The sequence below is a fragment of the Protomyctophum bolini genome (genome assembly GCF_963924005.1).
Source record: "Protomyctophum bolini genome assembly, chromosome: 2".
In the NCBI taxonomy this organism is placed as follows: domain Eukaryota; kingdom Metazoa; phylum Chordata; class Actinopteri; order Myctophiformes; family Myctophidae; genus Protomyctophum; species Protomyctophum bolini.
The window spans coordinates 32,227,970-32,246,345 of record NC_137863.1 but is presented as its reverse complement, the minus strand read 5'-3'; the positions used below and the strand labels follow the sequence as shown (position 1 = coordinate 32,246,345).

The window sequence follows — 18,376 nt, the reverse complement described above, 5'->3', positions numbered from 1 at the left end:
GATGCAAAAATTGTGAGCTCGTAGAGTGTCAAACAAAATCTTATGCCTCAACTCCTCCAATGCCAATTAAGTGATTGTCAGCGTCGGTGGGTCCCCCCAGTTCAAATATGGTATTACTACTTTGGGAACCACTGTGTACCAATGAAATCTAAGCATACAGTATAATAGTAACTTGCAGCTGTAGACGGCATGCACACACACACACCTACCTTTCTCGTCCTGAACCGTTGCAGTGACTACAATCCTCTTCTCCTTTCTTCCCATCTCCATTGCACACCCAACACCGTTTCTACACGCACACACGCATGCACGCATGTACAAAAGCAGAAATATTACATGTTGGTTTTCCACCGGACAACAATGATATATGCAACACAGACTGATCAATGATTGATATTGACTGTGTTCATATGCAACACAGACTGATCAATGATTGATATTAACTGTGTTCATATGCAACACAGACTGATCATTGATTGATATTGACTGTTCAGTCAATCGTAGTAACTTGTAATTGTGAATTGTTCTTACCGATCCAGAGCCGTCACATTCTTCACATCGCATCGTCCCACTGGCATGACAGCTATGACACTCCTGCACACGCGCGCACACACACACACACACACACACACACACAAAAGGGACAAATAATAATGAACAACTAAAGTTGCATATTGCATATTGTTTTTTCTTATTGTTGCTTTCCTTGGCCCCTGTAAATCGCCAGCTATATTTATTATTATTACTACAATTATTATACTATCTATATATTTATACTATTATATTATCTGTTGCATAAGTCTCTTTATTTCCCTGATTCACGTCTGTAAGGCATTAAGGCAGCGACTAAGGCAGTAGTTTGGCATTATTCTTTTTATTTGATTCCACACTCTTATGTCTGTGGTTGACGTAATCTCCTTTTTTTGTGATTTGTCTGCATGAACTATGTGATCCATATGTCTGTTAATCAGAGAGGTGTCTTGTGGGGATACGTGGACAGATTGATATGTCCTTTAATCAGAGAGGTGTCTTGTGGGGATACGTGGACAGATTGATATGTCCTTTAATCAGAGAGGTGTCTTGTGGGGATACGTGGACAGATTGATATGTCCTTTAATCAGAGAGGTGTCTTGTGGGGATACGTGGACAGATTGATATGTCCTTTAATCAGAGAGGTGTCTTGTGGGGATACGTGGACAGATTGATATGTCCTTTAATCAGAGAGGTGTCTTGTGGGGATACGTGGACAGATTGATATGTCCTTTAATCAGAGAGGTGTCTTGTGGGGACATGTGGACATTTAGTCGATATCTTGTGTAATAAAATCCTCTGTAATATCAGCAGACACCTTGTTCATCACATTATCTACCGGGAAATTCAATGCAGATGCAAACCACAGCACTGCATGGCGTCCAACCTTTTCTGGTGCAAAGCCCATTTGAAGCTCTTGGAAATGGTTTGCGGCCCACCCATCTGACCACTTAGGGCGCTTTCACACCCAAAGTTCGCTTAGAAGGTCCGGATCAAGGACCAAATATTTGCATTTTGATTTTGGTCCGTTTGGTGTTCACACTGGACTTTGTAAAGCGTACCAAATATGTAAACAAATGACACGTGGACATGTTAAGCGAACCAAATAATGAGGGAAAAAGAACATGAGGGGAAATCACTGTCTACAATTTTTGGGGCAACCTTCAGTCACACAGAGAGAGAAGAACAGCAACATGACAGCAACAACTTGCTATTGCATTCATTCTTATTAATTATTTTATTAGCCAAATAAGAGCAACAGATGAACAGGAGCAGTTTTGAAGAATAATGTGCTTGCTGCTGATGCATACAATTCACGGAGACGTACAGCCTCCAAGGTATCCCCGATAAAAATGACTTTTCTTCCATGTGTGCACCTTGACCCGATTAGATATATGTTATTTCTGCGCATCAAATCGGCGGGCATTTCCATGTCATCTTATGGTTTAAACTTGAAGGTGGTCAGTTAGTAGGTTATTGAGCTTCAAGTCAGAACAGCTCCGCTGCAGCTAATTGAGTTGACCTAGTTTTACGTCTTTTGCTATAGTGATGTAATCAATTAATAATTTGTGATCCACCTGTGTATAGCTTATTTAACATTGGCTTTTTCTCTATATGTGCGGCCGTGCGCGACATGGATGATTTTAAATATTTCAAATTCTCTGTCTCTGCGTCTCTCCCATATAAATATATGGGTCTCTCCCCCTCAAGCTTACATCGTGTACCATACCGTACAACATTCCGTGTCGATAATTATACATCTGTAATTTTTGCGCATGTGAACCTCGTACGCTGCCATTACATTTGCGCTGCGCCTCGACATGCGTCTACTATTAAAATAAAATCAGACTGTCAGCTGTCATATGATGATCCCCGTAAAAAATACATGCTTTTATAACTAATTATTAATGCAGCCTCACAACTGCCGAAGCCCGACAGCTATTTTGGCTATCGTACTGTATTTGGTCCTCTATAAAGTCCGAATGCATTCACACCAGTAACGAACCGCACCGTGGTTCGTTTGGAAGCGAACCGAGTCCGGCCTTTTATAGCGGACCATGGTTCGTTTCTTTGATCCGCACCAGAGTTCGGATGCATGTTCACACCAACCGAACCAAAGGGGTAAGCGGACCATGGTTCGTTTTAAACGAACCAAACATGTCCGGTGTGAAAGCGCCCTTAATCTATTCTGGACGGGAACCCCCTTTGGTGTTTTAAGCATTATGTTATGCTTTTCTTAATTGCCTTAATGTATATGTATATTTTATATGATTGTATTGTATATGATTGTTCTCTGCCTTGTAAAGCACTTTGCATTTCTGGCATGAAAGGTGCTATATAAATAAAGTTTATTATTATCATTATTATTTAGCTGTTGAAAAATAGCAGATCTAAAAGCTCATAGTGCGGCACTGAGTGCCGTGCTATGAGCTTGTACGTCTGCTATTTGAAAAATCGTGAAAATGTGGTGCAAATCATATCATATCTTTGCTTATATCCCTAGAACAACATATTTTCAGATGGGGGTTGGCGGCCAATTACTGTATATATTTGACCTGGTCCTTGACATGAAAATGTTTGAGAACCACTGACATAGAAACATGGGGTTTTTCAGAAAACTGTCAGGATTTAGAAGGCATTTGTAGAAATCAGCCTCAGGTCTAAATGGGTTAACACAGCAGCCGAACGGCTGCCGTGTTAAGTGTGCAATGTCTTGCCATGTGTATTTAATTCAGAGCATGTTTATTTTAATGATCAATCAATCTGATAGTACACTGTAAGTAATTATGTAGGGTGGGACTAGTGGAGAAGACACACAAGTAATTTTATGCTTGGCTGCATGTGTTTGGACCCATGCTACCCTCTAATGCAGTGGTTCCCAAACTTTTTCAAGGACCCCCAAATTGACACTAGCCTGCAGACCCCCATTTGAAAAATATATGCCAGGGACCCCCATAAGAGAAGATTTTGATGGCTCTAGCAGTGATTCTCAACCAGTTTAATTTCAAGGACCCCAGTTTGACATGCATTATTAGTCCACAGACATGCATTATTAGTCCACAGAAAGGGCCTTTCTATCTCTGGGACTCCAAATTTATATTGTAAAATCAATGTTAATTTAACTCTGAGAGTCCATTTGGTTCCATTTGTACACTCTCAGAGTTACAGACCCATAAGGGAACTCCTTCAAGGACCACTGAGGGTCCCCAGACCCCACTTTGAGAACTAATGTTCTAATGTGGAGCGGCGAGGAGGCGAGGAATGTGAGTACTGGAATCAGTCCAACCTGCATCTAATACTCCTTGCTCGGAGGCGGGACAATACAGGCTCTATGCGATATTGGAAAGAAATTGGGCCTCTTCTTTACTTCCTTGTTGTTACCAATAATACTAATGGAAGCTCTGCGCCTTATATCCAATGGCTGAGAGTGTGTGGTTGCCTAGAGACGAGACAGCCAATCAGGACGATAGGTTGTCAGTACAGCCAATAATAAATTGACCAGCTGTGCTTACACAGCAGCTGGTAAAAAAAAGATCAGTGTTTCTATGGAGAAGTCGCACTGACCAATCACCTTAATGGAAGAGGTGTAAGGCACACGGATGTCCTGGATGTGATCGGTGAAGAGCTCAGGGGGCGTGGCTGCGATCTCCCACGGCCGAGGGGCCGTCTCTGTGTAGAAATCCGCCGGCTCGCCTGTCAATCAAAAACGACAAGTCACAATCACAATGTGTCATCAACACCGGTCAATGTGCTAAAAGAGTGGTCCGCGTACAATGTAAGCCAATAGAGCAGCAAACGTTTTTGGCCGTGCACCCCCCTGTTACTCCCAAACACTAGGTTTCGTTGCATTTAGCCGAAAATTGTAAACAGTGGTTTACAGGATTTGGCCGTTTGTGTTAAATTTTAAATAACACCATAAAACCACCATTGCCCTTTTCATGTCACGCACCCCGATAGGGGTTCCCAAACCACAGTTTAGCATGTATGGTACCTTCATGAGAGATGTGTGTGTGCGTGTACCTTCATGAGGCTTGTGGGACCACTCTGTTGACCTAGACTCAGTGAAGGTCTCCAGTCGATACTACACACACACACACACACACACACACACACACACACACACGCACACACACACAACATTATTTAAAATATTACTATACACTGTAATAGAATGAAATAAACAAGGGTTATGGTCTTTTATGTCTCGCCGCTGAGACATCATTTGCATACGGACATCTCCGCCACCAGCAGGGGTGGACTGGCCAGAGGACGTACCGGGCATATTCCCAGTGAGCCGTGACCGTATAGGGGGCCTCTCAAGTTATGATATGATATATCATAACTTGGTAGCAGGCCCGGAAAGGTCTGGGCCTGAAAAAGGGCTCCAGGGTGGTGATACATTACTCTGTAGGTGTGGTAGGGCTCCATGGTGGTGATCACTCCGTCCACAGCAGGTGCCTTGCTGTAGCAGCAGTAGGACGAGGCGTATTCTTTGAAGACGTCCCGCGCTATGTCCTCACTCAGCGACGGTATACTGCATGAAGGTGGAAATACATCCATATCAGTGTTGTTTTTGGCAGCAAATTTCTATTTTAGTTCTAGTCATAGTCTCTTGAAACGTTTTCATTTAGTTTTAGTCACATTTTAGTCACCCGGAATGTTTTAGTGTTTAGTCTAGTTTTAGTCGACTAAATATCATACGTTTTTTGTCAACTAAATCTACAGTTGATTTAGTCGACTAAAATGTTGGCGGGCCTTGATGCTGTCGTAATGACTGTTTTTACACTTGCTGAAAATAGCAGATCTACAAGCTCACAATGCGTCGCAGCGTGACAGGTTGTGAGCTTGTAGATTTTCAGCATGCACCCAAATGTAAAATTACTTATAATGGATCTCTTGTTCACTAGTCCCTTCCTAAAAATTTAGTCTAGTTTTTATTTGTTGACAAAATTGTTAGTATATGTAGTCTAGTCATCATAGCTTAGTTTTCATTTAGTTTTCATCAGTGGAAAAAGGTAGTCAACGAACATTTTTTGTCTTAGTTTTAGTTGACAAAATCAACACTGATCCATATATGGGCATAAAAGGGGACAAGTAAATGACAGATACAGAGATCTCAATGTATGGACACGATTGGTCGGATTGGCGTATCGGCCTGAACCTCCTCTAGTGTGTTCAATGGCCATTAATGTGCATTGTCCTGTCCAAATTAAGAAAGAAAAAAAAGGGAGGGGCGCTCTTATCATCGTACATCATCTCAGTCTGGCCAATCACACTTTTTCGTCCTCACTTTTCATCCTCAATACATACTTTGCTCAGCCAATCAAATCATCGCTATGGGGTGATCAGCCAATCAAATCATCGCTATGGGGTGATCAGCCAATCAAATCATTTCCATTATTCACACAAACAGAAGAGAAAAAGAAGAATCAACCTGCACAATCATCTGCTCCTCTTCATTTTCTGATGTCCCTATCCAACTCAGCACCTCTACTAAGTGTTTCTATTAGTTTTTCCTGTCCAAATTAACAAATAAAGTTCAGTAAAGCAAAGTGTGTTGCTGCTCACCTCCAGTCTGCTTGGTCTGGTGCAGGAGTGGGAGGGGCTACAGGTGTCAGGGGGATGGGGGGAGGGAGGTAGCCACCTTGACGACAACAACAACAACAACAAACATCAATAAACAATCACTGGTGGAATGAGTACTCGGATGTGTTACATAGTTTGCAATCTGAGAACCCATCATCAAATAAAGGAAAAACAGCGCCCTCTTTTCCTTTGAATAAGGGCCTTTGTCGGATAACCCCTCTCCCCTTGTTTATATTGTGTTTAGTTTCCAAGATGGCCGCAGCACCAGGAGGGGGTGGGGCGGAGGTGAGCGGGTGGGGTCGACATATGCCCTTACTGGGCTGCGTTCACACATTCAAGACACCTGTCTTGTGTCTGTGTTGAATGGCCGCTCCAATGCATTTCCAATGGAAGCCCATATGGTTTGACCAAACATTTTGTTTGATGGGGGGAGGGGGGAAGAACACATCCATCAAAGCTGTGTTCAGACACAAGTCAGGTGTCGGACACAAGGTAAGTGTCTTGAGCGCAGCCCAGTAAGGGCATATGTCGACCCCGCCCGCTCACCTCTGTCCCACCCCCTCCTGGTGCTGCGGCCATCTTGGAAACTAAAGACAATATAAACAAGGGGAGAGGGGTGGGGCCGAGAAAGGCCCTTGTCTGTCAAACAAATACAAGTATATGCATTCATGTAGCCATCATTCTCATTTTGCAGCAGTTATCAGCCACTAGACTAGTGTGGTGGTGTTTACAAGCAGAAACACATTGTCCTCTCGCTGTATTTTGCTTTGTTAGACAGCGATATGTTTTTTAGACTCTAGGCTAGAATTTAGGCTCCAACATAGAACTAGTAGAACTTACGACTTTAGGCTCAAGATAGAAATGAACTAGTAGGACTTTAGGCTCAAGATAGGACTGAACTAGTAGGACTTTAGGCTCAAGATAGAACTAGTAGGACTTTAAGCTAGATAGGACTGAACTAGTAGGACTTTAAGCAGATAGGACCAAGGTTATAATAGTTTTGGTTTTTTCATTATAGTATAGTTTTAGTTAGTTTTAACTTTTTTTTCTAATTCAGTTAGTTTTAGTTAGTTTTTAGAGCGGGTTTGCTAGTTTTTATTTAGTTTTTATTTTGGTGAAATGCTTAGTTTTAGTTTAGTTTTAGTTTAGTTATAGTTTTTTTCGTACTTAGGTTAGGTAATTTGTTAGGTATAGGATTAAAAAGATCAATAAGTATTGTGTAATTAAACCTAAAAAATATACCATTTAAAAATATAAACTCTAAAGGTTCAGAAACGTAACTTTGGTCCTTTATTTCTCCACTTTGATGATATCATTTGGTATTACGTTTTAAATCATTTTAATCATTGATTGTTGTCACCTGTACAACGAGGTATAGTCTGTATAGATTGTAAGAATCGGTCATTCGTGGAATGAGCAACACAGCTAAACGTGTGGGTAGCGCCCCCAAAAAATGTGCCAAAATTGCAAATGGTTGGTATACCAACCCTTGCTTTCAGTTGCTTAGTGGATTGGATGATTGCACTCTCCCACAGCAGGGGTTTTCATCTGAGTATGAACCAGGGACCACCACCCTGACTGAGAATCAACCTGGGGACCATTGTTGTGTTGGGAGGGGGGATATGGTCATGTTGTGGGGGAAAGAAATTAACCTTCCATATTAAACTCATGTTGCTGTTCATTGTAACTTATTCTATGAGTAAGCAGACACTTGCGATTGATTATGGGCACAGTTCCTTGTAATGGTGACTCAACCAGGCAAACCGGTATGGTTTCCCTTGAGATTCTAACTCACTTTTCTGTGGAAGTTCTTGACATCCGACTTCCCAGTAACTGACAACATCGATGCGTCATAATTTGTCACCAGATCATTTACTGCATTGTTTCTCAACTTTCTCTAACCCTAACCCAATACAATAAATTCAAATACGAATCTTCACTTTCCTACATTACTAAATGCATGGTCAGGGACCACATGCAACACCTTCACGGACCACCAGTGGTCCACGGACCACCTGTTGAAAACCCATGTCCCACAGTAATAAGGAAAAAACAACACTTGGTTCTGTTGGTCGCACGTACAGCACATACACGCCCAAGCTGATCCCACAAGTGTTCAATTGGGTTGAGGTCTGGACTCACAGCATTTCCATCCTCTCCACTATACATTTTGGAGGTACTCTGTGATCCTGGCTCTACGGGGCGAGCGATGTCATCCTGGAGGATGGCGTTAGGTCCCATATTCTGAAGATATGGGATCACCACTGGCTCCAGAATCTCACTGCATTGAGATTGCCTTTAATGATGACAAGTTCTGTCTTGCCCGTGAGAGAGATACTGTTCCATACCAAACCAAGCCGTTGTGGCAAGGGTGAATACCAACCACTTGCCATTTTGGCAAATGTTTTGGCAAATGTTTGCTACCCACACATTTAGCTGTGTTGCTCATTCCACAAATGCCTGATCCTTTTATAATAGGCCTATACCCTTCCGACGTGCTCCGCATATTTTACAATCATCCTTTTCCACAAGGCACTTCCTTGCGTCTCTCTCCAATATTGGACTGTCTCTTTCTTCCAACTTTTGCCATTTTGAGTGGTGCAACCACTCCTATAGACAGCTGTGTGCAGCTGTGTCCCTGGGTCTGTCCCTGGCTGTGTCCGAGCACGAAAATAGCGTTATAGCTTTTGTTCACCACCAAGTGTTACTGTTGCACAGCCTAACACACAGCCTAACACACAGGCCAGGGAGGAGGGCTTACAGCACAGCACAGCACAGCACAGCACAGTACAGTACAGTACAGTACAGTACAGTACAGTACAGTACAGTACAGTACAGTACAGTACAGTACAGTACAGTACAGTACCACTCACTTAAGACGGGTGTGATTTTCCAAGTAACATGCAGTCAGTTTCAGGCAGTGCAGAATGTAAACAAGCAATGTAAAGTGTGGCTACATGCTGCCGTACGGTGCTGAAAACAGCCGTAAAAATATTGATAAAAACTACAACTAAGGGTATTTTTTCTATAATTTCAGTTAGTTTTAGTTAGTTTTGTGAACACACAATACAGTTTCAGTTTAGTTATCATTTTTAATTTATGTTTAGTTTTTATTTAGTTTCAGTTAACTAAACATTTTTAATTCTAGCTTTCGTTTTTTAGTTAGTTTTAGTTAACTATTATAACCTTGGATAGGACTGAACTAGTAGGACTTTAGGCTCAAGATAGGACTGAACTAGTAGGACTTTAGGCTCAAGATAGAACTAGTAGGACTTTAGGCTCAAGATAGGACTGAACTATAGTAGGACTTTAGGCTCAAGATAGGACTAGTAGGACTTTAAGCTCAAGATAGGACTAGTAGGACTTTAGGCTCAAGATAGGACTAGTAGGACTTTAGGCTCAAGATAGGACTGAACTATAGTAGGACTTTAGGCTCAAGATAGGACTAGTAGGACTTTAGGCTCAAGATAGGACTAGTAGGACTTTAGGCTCAAGATAGGACTGAACTATAGTAGGACTTTAGGCTCAAGATAGGACTAGTAGGACTTTAGGCTCAAGATAGGACTAGTAGGACTTTAGGCTCAAGTTAGGACTAGTAGGACTTTAGGCTCAAGATAGGACTAGTAGGACTTTAGGCTCAAGATAGGACTAGTAGGACTTTAGGCTCAAGTTAGGACTAGTAGGACTTTAGGCTCAAGATAGGACTGAACTATAGTAGGACTTTAGGCTCAAGATAGGACTAGTAGGACTTTAGGCTCAAGTTAGGACTAGTAGGACTTTAGGCTCAAGATAGGACTGAACTATAGTAGGACTTTAGGCTCAAGATAGGACTAGTAGGACTTTAGGCTCAAGATAGGACTAGTAGGACTTTAGGCTCAAGATAGGACTAGTAGGACTTTAGGCTCAAGATAGGACTAGTAGGACTTTAGGCTCAAGATAGGACTAGTAGGACTTTAGGCTCAAGATAGGACTGAACTATAGTAGGACTTTAGGCTCAAGATAGGACTAGTAGGACTTTAGGCTCAAGATAGGACTGAACTATAGTAGGACTTTAGGCTCAAGATAGGACTAGTAGGACTTTAGGCTCAAGTTAGGACTAGTAGGACTTTAGGCTCAAGATAGGACTAGTAGGACTTTAGGCTCAAGATAGGACTAGTAGGACTTTAGGCTCAAGTTAGGACTAGTAGGACTTTAGGCTCAAGATAGGACTGAACTATAGTAGGACTTTAGGCTCAAGATAGGACTAGTAGGACTTTAGGCTCAAGATAGGACTAGTAGGACTTTAGGCTCAAGTTAGGACTAGTAGGACTTTAGGCTCAAGATAGGACTAGTAGGACTTTAGGCTCAAGATAGGACTAGTAGGACTTTAGGCTCAAGTTAGGACTAGTAGGACTTTAGGCTCAAGATAGGACTGAACTATAGTAGGACTTTAGGCTCAAGATAGGACTAGTAGGACTTTGGACTCTAACAGGACTGAACTTACATGGTTCTGGTGCCACTCTGCACTGAAGACGTGCTGCAGCATTCTGGGCCATTTGCTTCAGTGAGCGTACTGAGAGCAACATTATTATAGTAAAGTAACAAATTAATAGAATTGACATAACCTTTTGCAACAGACTGATGCTATAGGATCTTGGTTTAATAATAATAATAATAATAATAATAATAATAATAATAATAATAATAATAATAATAATAATAATAATGTTAGTATCTTATAACTGAAGTTTTAAAATGATTGTAATGCCGTTCAAAAATATTTTCCTCTGAGATCTATTCTTCACCAATCTTTTTACAAACTGAACAAATTGTAATACAGGACCATTTAGTCGGTTACGTTTTTTCGAGGAATTGCCCATCAGCCAGCCCTATGAGTGCATATTATACACAGTGCAGCTGATCCCATCGCCCAAGAGGACAGGACGGTCAGCTAAAGACTGTGATTGGCTGAGACTGCAACCAGCCTCCGTTTCACAAGAAAACTTCACAATACTTCCTTTACCTCCTCCCATCCATCACAGTACTGGAGTAAAAGTACTTGAGAGTAAAAAAAAAAGTACATTAGTTACCTCCCCCCATCACAGTGTCTTCATATCCTGGCACCGTGCCAAACATGCTGGCCGGGGGGGCAGTGGGTCCCGACGCCATCGGGGGGGGGTATGCAGCTCCCGACGCCATCGGGGGGGCGTATACAGCTGTAAGACACACACACAAAAAAAGATTACACATTTTTATATATATATATATATTAGATGTGTAACGATATAGTAACTGCATCGAAAAATCGATTTTAATTTCAAGAATCGTAGTAAATCGAAATGAAAACAGCAACATTACTTAGTTTAAAATAATAGTTGTATCGATTTAAAAGCATTGAATCTTATCGGATCGCCATAATGAACCAATATCGTCCATGTATCGTATCGTCAACCATGTATTGTGATACGTATCGTATCGCTGTTAAAATGTATCGTTACACCCCTAATATAAATAAATAATCACACCCGTACGAATTGAGCGGTGCAACTAGACTTTTATCATGTGATTGTTACTGTACTGTACGGTACAGTTTTATTGTTAGTAGCCTAGTTTTATTGTTATAATTGTAGTGCTCAGTGTGAAAGGCCGGCCCTAGGCTACTCAACAGATTTATTTAAACTCATTCAATGCCATTTTTTCCAAAGGCCCTCATGTTATCATGAATGAGTAATTGTATAAAATATGATTGGAAAATCTCTTATATTTCACACAAATGAGACAATACAGTATGTGAGGAACTAGAGTTAGATATTGGAATATAATACCCCACTTAGCCCAGCCTCTACGCGTAGAAATGGTGCACTTTACGATGAAAGCATGACATTTGGCTCACATTTAAATCATGCCATAAGGAACATTTTAGGCTAACATGGGGCCATCGCAGAGTTGTCCCATGGTGACCTGGCCGCCATTTTCCAAAATGGCCAGGACCAACTGCTGTTATTTTACCAATTCAGGTTATAGACCACCTAGGATCTTGATTCTGGTGACTAATCCTATACATTTTCAAGGGTGAGGAATACAGTGCTACAGTAGCCTACTATTTACAACATGCACATCAAAATGTGCAATATCGATGTAGTACTGTACAGTACATGTGTTCAAACTGACATGTGAGAGTCAAGTGAGCCCAGGACATCAGCCATGTACTATACTCCTCATCAGGTCAGACCCCCTTCCAACTCAAACCAGCTCTGCCCCTGAGTCACCAGTACCCAGTGAGGTCAGAACACCAGTCTGTGTACTCGTAACCAGACCGCCAACCAGCTCTGCCGCTGAGTCACCAGTACCCAGTGAGGTCAGAACACCAGTCTGTGTACTCCTAGCCAGACCGCCAACCAGCTCTGCCCCTGAGTCACCAGTACCCAGTGAGGTCAGAACACCAGTCTGTGTACTCCTAGCCAGACCGCCAACCAGCTCTGCCCCCGAGTCACCAGTACCCAGTGAGGTCAGAACACCAGTCTGTGTACTCCTAGCCAGACCGCCAACCAGCTCTGCCCCCGAGTCACCAGTACCCAGTGAGGTCAGAACACCAGTCTGTGTACTCCTAGCCAGACCGCCAACCAGCTCTGCCCCTGAGTCACCAGTACCCAGTGAGGTCAGAACACCAGTCTGTGTACTCCTAGCCAGACCGCCAACCAGCTCTGCCCCTGAACTGCCAGTATCCGGCATTGCCAGAACACCAGATAACACAGTAGAGCAGCAATACAGGGGGGCACGACCTACCATCCCCGACTGCACCATCCCAGAGTGAGTTTGCCCGACTCAAATTATCACTTTGAACCTGCTGCCATCCAACGCCACCCAGCGGTTCAAGTATCAAGTCCTATAGTTGACCACCTCAAGCTTGAACAGGCTCGCCTGGTGGCCGACAATTACCCGAACAAAACATTGGTTACCTCAGAAAATGGGCAGACATGCCACAGTTCTGCATGGTTCTGAAGACGGAGCTGAGTGCGAGGCTGCAGCCCCACTCAAAGAGACAGGGAAAGCTAATGCCTACTGTCCATTCTGCGAGATGCACTGTCTGTCTAGCCTGATTATCAGACTGTAGTTTTAGATGCAGTCCACTCAAAGAGTGGGGGGGGGTCTTTGGGATGAATCCAGGCTACTGTCGGTCTGCATGCGTAGAAGTAGTAATCTAGTAAAGTAAGAACCTATCATCCGTCTAAAGCCCAAACCAAAGGGTCGGGTTGGGACAAAACCGTTTTTAAGGTAAACAACCACAATTTAGGCATTTAGCATTGCGTTGAGTTCCATTGGTGTGGTCTACCTTTAACAACCGTTTTGTCCAAACCCGACCCTTTGGTCGGGTTGGGACATGGGCAGCGGTGGCCGAACGGTTTGCGGAGCAGTCTTGATACCGAAGGTCGCTAGTTCGTATCCCCGGACCAGCACGTTAAAATAACCATCGCTGAAGTGCCCTTGAGCAAGGCATTGAACCCCTACCATGAAATGTTCTATGAGCAGGGCCTGGCTGTAAACAAGTTGCTTAGTCCAGTTACCCTGGGTAAACATAGTAACTTTGCTTTGCTTTGGTGTGGTTTGGATTTGGGTTTAACAGTGTAACGAACAGTTATGATTACCGTAATATAAGAAACACAGTATAGAATGCTATTGAATGCCATGCAGATCAATAATGACCTGGCATCTGTTAAGGATTACACTAAAGTAACAACACAGCATTTACAAGAAGAAAGGCAGTGACGCGACGCCATTCAACTGAGCTGACCCGTTCCTCCGTTCGGTACCACACACACACACACACACACACACACACACACACGCGCGCGCGCGCACAGGCCTACTGTACTGTGCGTAGAGGGGAGCGGCACTTCTTTGATCTAAGCTACTGCATAAAACAACACAATGTAACAACTTACTACACAACGCAGTTTACACAACTGCAATGAAACGTCCTGTACCGGTCCGGTACAACTGCATATTGCAACAACAAGTGTGTGGACAGTGGACACACACACGTATACTGCCTGTAACTACTGTAACTACACAGGCTTGCAGGGATTTATTGGCTATTGCGGGTTATCCCTGGTCCAGTTCTTACAGCGAGTCTCTCTCGCTGTAAGAACTGTACTCTTACAGCGAGTCTCTCTCGCTGTAAGCACTGGACCAGGGTCCAGGGATAATTGCGGGTGTGCCAGTACAGATCTCTAAGAAGGGGGCTTGGATATATGTTCTTTACGGTGGGCGCACGCACGCGCCCTGCGGCGTTCGCGACCAAAGTAAGCCAATAAACGTGGTGGTGGTGCATGGTGATCATAAAGATCCGCTATGTTTGTGTTTAAATGGATTACTGACCGGTCATGTTGTTAGTTGTTGTCCGTCTGTCTGTCTGTCTGAAGTTGAACGCCACACACACACGCACGTGATGATGATGATCAAGCTGTGGTTCCGATATATAACGTCGCGTGCACACACAGAAAACACACAAATATGTACACGAGAACACGCGCCGTGCACACTCCCCGAAGATTGACTGAGGAATGTTAGTTCTCTCTACAAGCCAAGCCACGCCCCGTGCCTTTGACTGACAGCTCTGGAGAGCTGGAGTCCAGCCCACCTACTCTATCTATCTGTCTGTCTGTCTGTCTGTCTGTCTGTCTGTCTGTCTGTCTGTCTGTCTGTCTGTCTGTCTGTCTGTCTGTCTGTCTGTCTGTCTGTCTGTCTGCAAGAGAGAGAGAGAGAGAGAGAGAGAGAGTCTAGCTCAGACATGTCTTGTGTTTAGCTGCCTGCAAGGGATATTTTTCAGACCAACAGAGAGACATTTTTTATCATTATTTGTCTCAATAATGAGATAGGTTGTAGTTGTAGGACTAATGACTGGTCTAACCAATGACTAGTCTAAATCAAAAACTGTCTAAACTAAGTACTGCACCCCTATTTGAAATAGTGGTTAATTCATTTATATAAAATAAAGAAGTAGCCTATGTGTGTGTGTGTGTGTGTGTGTGTGTGTGTGTGTGTGTGTGTGTGTGTGTGTGTGTGTGTGTGTGTGTGTGTGTGTGTGTGTGTGTGTGTGTGTGTGTGTGTGTGTGTGTGTGTGCGTGCGTGCGTGCGTGCGTGCGTGCGTGCGTGCGTGCGTGCGGCTTGCGGGCGGGCGGGCATGCAGGCGTGTGTTCGGGCATCTATGCATGCCTCCCGACAGGGACTCCAGTGGGGCTGCACGTCCCACTGGAAGGAGAGTCCGGGGCAGGACCAGATGGGGGGGATTATAGGCTCCATTTTCATCACTGCTAAACCCCTTCTCCCTAAACTTCTTTGCCTTTTTTACTATTTTGAAAAACCTTTTAGAATAGTTCAACTAGCCAATCTACATTGACACGTTGTGAGCTTGTAGACTGGCCATTTTAACTATTCAAAAATGTTTAGCAAAATAGTAAAAAAGAAAAAGGCAAAGAAAATGGAGCCCTATATCTCCACACTGTCCTGGGGACACCTCAGGGATACCTCAGGTGGAGGAAGTGTCTGCTCTGGATTTCCAGATATTGTGGAATCTTGTATAGGTGCTGCGTGCTTGTCCAAGTCTGTGTTGTCGTTGGCCTGACTTCCCAAGCACAGAAAGTCGTCAACGACATCATTTGTCTTGATGCATTTCAAGCCTGTGTGGTGGTGGTGTTGATGGACATAACTTTGGTTTTGGTGGTGTTGATGATGAGGGCTGTACAGTACGTCATATAGGGCATATTTGTTGAGTTGATCAGTTTTTTTCTCGCAGATCTGTTATATTTATGGACAGGACAGCGAGGTTGTCAGCAAAGTCAATATTCTCAGGCTGGCTATAGTGAGGAGATAAAGTAGACCTTTAATGAAGTTACCATTACTTATAAGGGTGTGCACAGTACTAGCTGTGCTTATGAAGGTCACAGAGAGAAAAAGCAAAGACACGTCAGAGCTCTCCAGGACAGACATGACAGCACTGGCCCTGCCCTTCAAGGGGCGCCCCGACCAACGGACCGACATGATCGAATCTGATTCGTGATATAACAGGTCGTATCTGCTTTTATCCATGTTCATTTGCTGTTCATATTCATTCATTCATAAATCATTTTGGGATACAGTATATGTATCCCGGTAATCATTAAAATATGTCATTTCTTAAGGTCCCATGACTTATATTTACATCCTTTTATTGGACTTTAGATCATTCTGAACTCAGTACCGACGCATCACTATAGGGTCCACTGATGCTTCCATTTTTATCAGCAGTTGTTTCCGCATAGTCCAGTCGATGGCAATCAGGAAGAGCAGCGCCCTCGCTACATATACGTGCAATTCGAGTATAGGGCAACACGCCGAGGGGGACAACAAAATGTGCCAAAAAGTGCCAAACCGACCCTCATAATAACAATTTTCTCTCAGCGACGTCCCTGAGGGAGAGGATGGATGAGAGGAGGCAGCCTAGGCAAACTCATGATCGTACAGGGAAAGACTCAGCTATAACACTGCATTCAAAATGGTCATAAAACCCGATCCCGGTCACGGCATCAAATAACAGCCGGGATTCAAACCCCGGTCTCCTGCGTGGCCTTATCTTAACCACTAAGCCAAATGGAATTCCCTATGGCTTGACTTCGGAAGAGATACAGTATTAGACTTTTAGGCCATCAGGCTGAAGTCGTGAGGCTGCTACAGTACATAGCCATAACTCTGCAAAAGACTTCTGGAGGTCTCCTTTCTTATAGGGATCTTGACAATTAGGCCACTTGGGGATGTTTCTCCATTCCAGATGGTCTGGAAGAGAATGGTGAGGGAACCTCTTGTGGATTTCAGGAGGCCAGCCTTTAGCATCTCAGCATGGATGGAGTCGATACATGGCTTTGTAGTGTCGGGGCACCAATATCAGTGTTCGGGATATCAGCTGCATATGGGGTGGTGGCTGGCTATTGAGCACTTCTCTAAAATGTTCTACCCATGCTGCTTCCTGGTGTTGTGCTGTTATTTTCCTGCCACATTTATCCAGTGCGGGAACAGGGGGCTTGGTGTTATTTCCACTCAGGATCTTTGTCATTTTGTATGCTTTACCCAAGGTTTCCCCTTGCTGAAGCATTTTCGGCCTCTCTTGGATCTGGTGGATGCACTGACTCATCGAGCTAACGTTGGCACAGTTGAAACATCTGCAGTGAGACGCATTAGCTGTAATTGCAGCCAGGATGCTGTGTGTGTGTGTGTGTGTGTGTGTGTGTGTGTGTGTGTGTGTGTGTGTGTGTGTGTGTGTGTGTGTGTGTGTGTGTGTGTGTGTGTGTGTGTGTGTGCATTACTATAGTTGTGAGGACCAAATGTCCTCTGGCCCTATCTTGTGCCGCGTAACCACTTTCCCCAAACCTATAGGCCTAGGAATGTTTTAATTTTAAAATAGTTCAACTACATTCATGTTTGGGTTATGGTCACATTTAGAGGTTGAAATCAGAGCTAAAGATGATAGTATGCATAGTTGCGTGCCAGTCAAAAAATTAGCCGGCATACTGTATAGCTCACACGTCTATTTATGAGCTGCAACATGTAAGCAATACCAGAGTGGGGAGTTGGTTGGTATGGGGTCCTAGCTATTTTTAGTTACGTTATAAATAAACTCCACAATGGACCAAAAACACACTGAAACACCTGTCTATTTGATTTTAAGAATAGGTACAGAAGAATATCATGATAATAAAGACACCCTCAAACAAATATGGATACAGTAACAGGGGTCTTCAATGTTTTTTCAGGCCAAGCACCCCTTAGCTGAGAGAGAGAGAGATGAAGCAGGGACACCCATACTATATTGGATTAAAGTGTGTTTCAGATTGAGATTAAACATTTTCATAGATTTAATATCTTCGTAGACTTGTTTGACAGCACTGTCATCAGTGTTTTAGTAAAGTGTTTTCAGTAAATTAATGTTTTTATTTATTTTGTTTGTTAGTTTGACATTTAACTGAACCCTCCATATTATAGTAAACGTATGGCAGCCCCCCTGTCGAAACTCTGCCCCCTGTTGAAGACCCGCCATGACCTACAGTATAGTCCTGGGTTTCTCAACCAAATTATTTTCAAAGAAAGTTTTGCAACTGAATGGCTGGAAAATGGAAATGAAGAGTTTACATAGTACACATACAGTAATACATGCATACACCTTCCATAATGATTATATCTGGTTTCAGTATTTATTCATGGTGTATTGTCTCTATTAATGTATTGTAGCAGTCAATTTATATGGTGG

The 18,376-nt window shown here is 43.2% G+C and overlaps 1 protein-coding gene across 2 annotated transcripts in view; it reads right to left on the bottom strand.

The window, feature by feature from the left end:
• LOC308336248 (protein SSUH2 homolog) overlaps nt 1-18,376 on the bottom strand; it is a 114,035-nt gene that overhangs the window by 7,505 nt on the left and 88,154 nt on the right. The window contains exons 1-8 of one of the 2 annotated variants that reach the window (XM_080793554.1): nt 14,476-14,639; nt 11,187-11,312; nt 6,100-6,175; nt 4,936-5,065; nt 4,552-4,612; nt 4,103-4,224; nt 532-594; nt 210-289 (exon numbers count right to left, since the gene is read on the bottom strand). In XM_080793554.1, the coding sequence (XP_080649680.1) occupies nt 210-289; nt 532-594; nt 4,103-4,224; nt 4,552-4,612; nt 4,936-5,065; nt 6,100-6,175; nt 11,187-11,312; nt 14,476-14,482 (665 nt within the window). In that variant the 5' untranslated portion in view covers nt 14,483-14,639. Of the gene's footprint in view, nt 1-209; nt 290-531; nt 595-4,102; nt 4,225-4,551; nt 4,613-4,935; nt 5,066-6,099; nt 6,176-11,186; nt 11,313-14,475; nt 14,640-18,376 lie in introns of those variants that run through there. The other variant, XM_080793555.1, reaches the window with a different exon arrangement.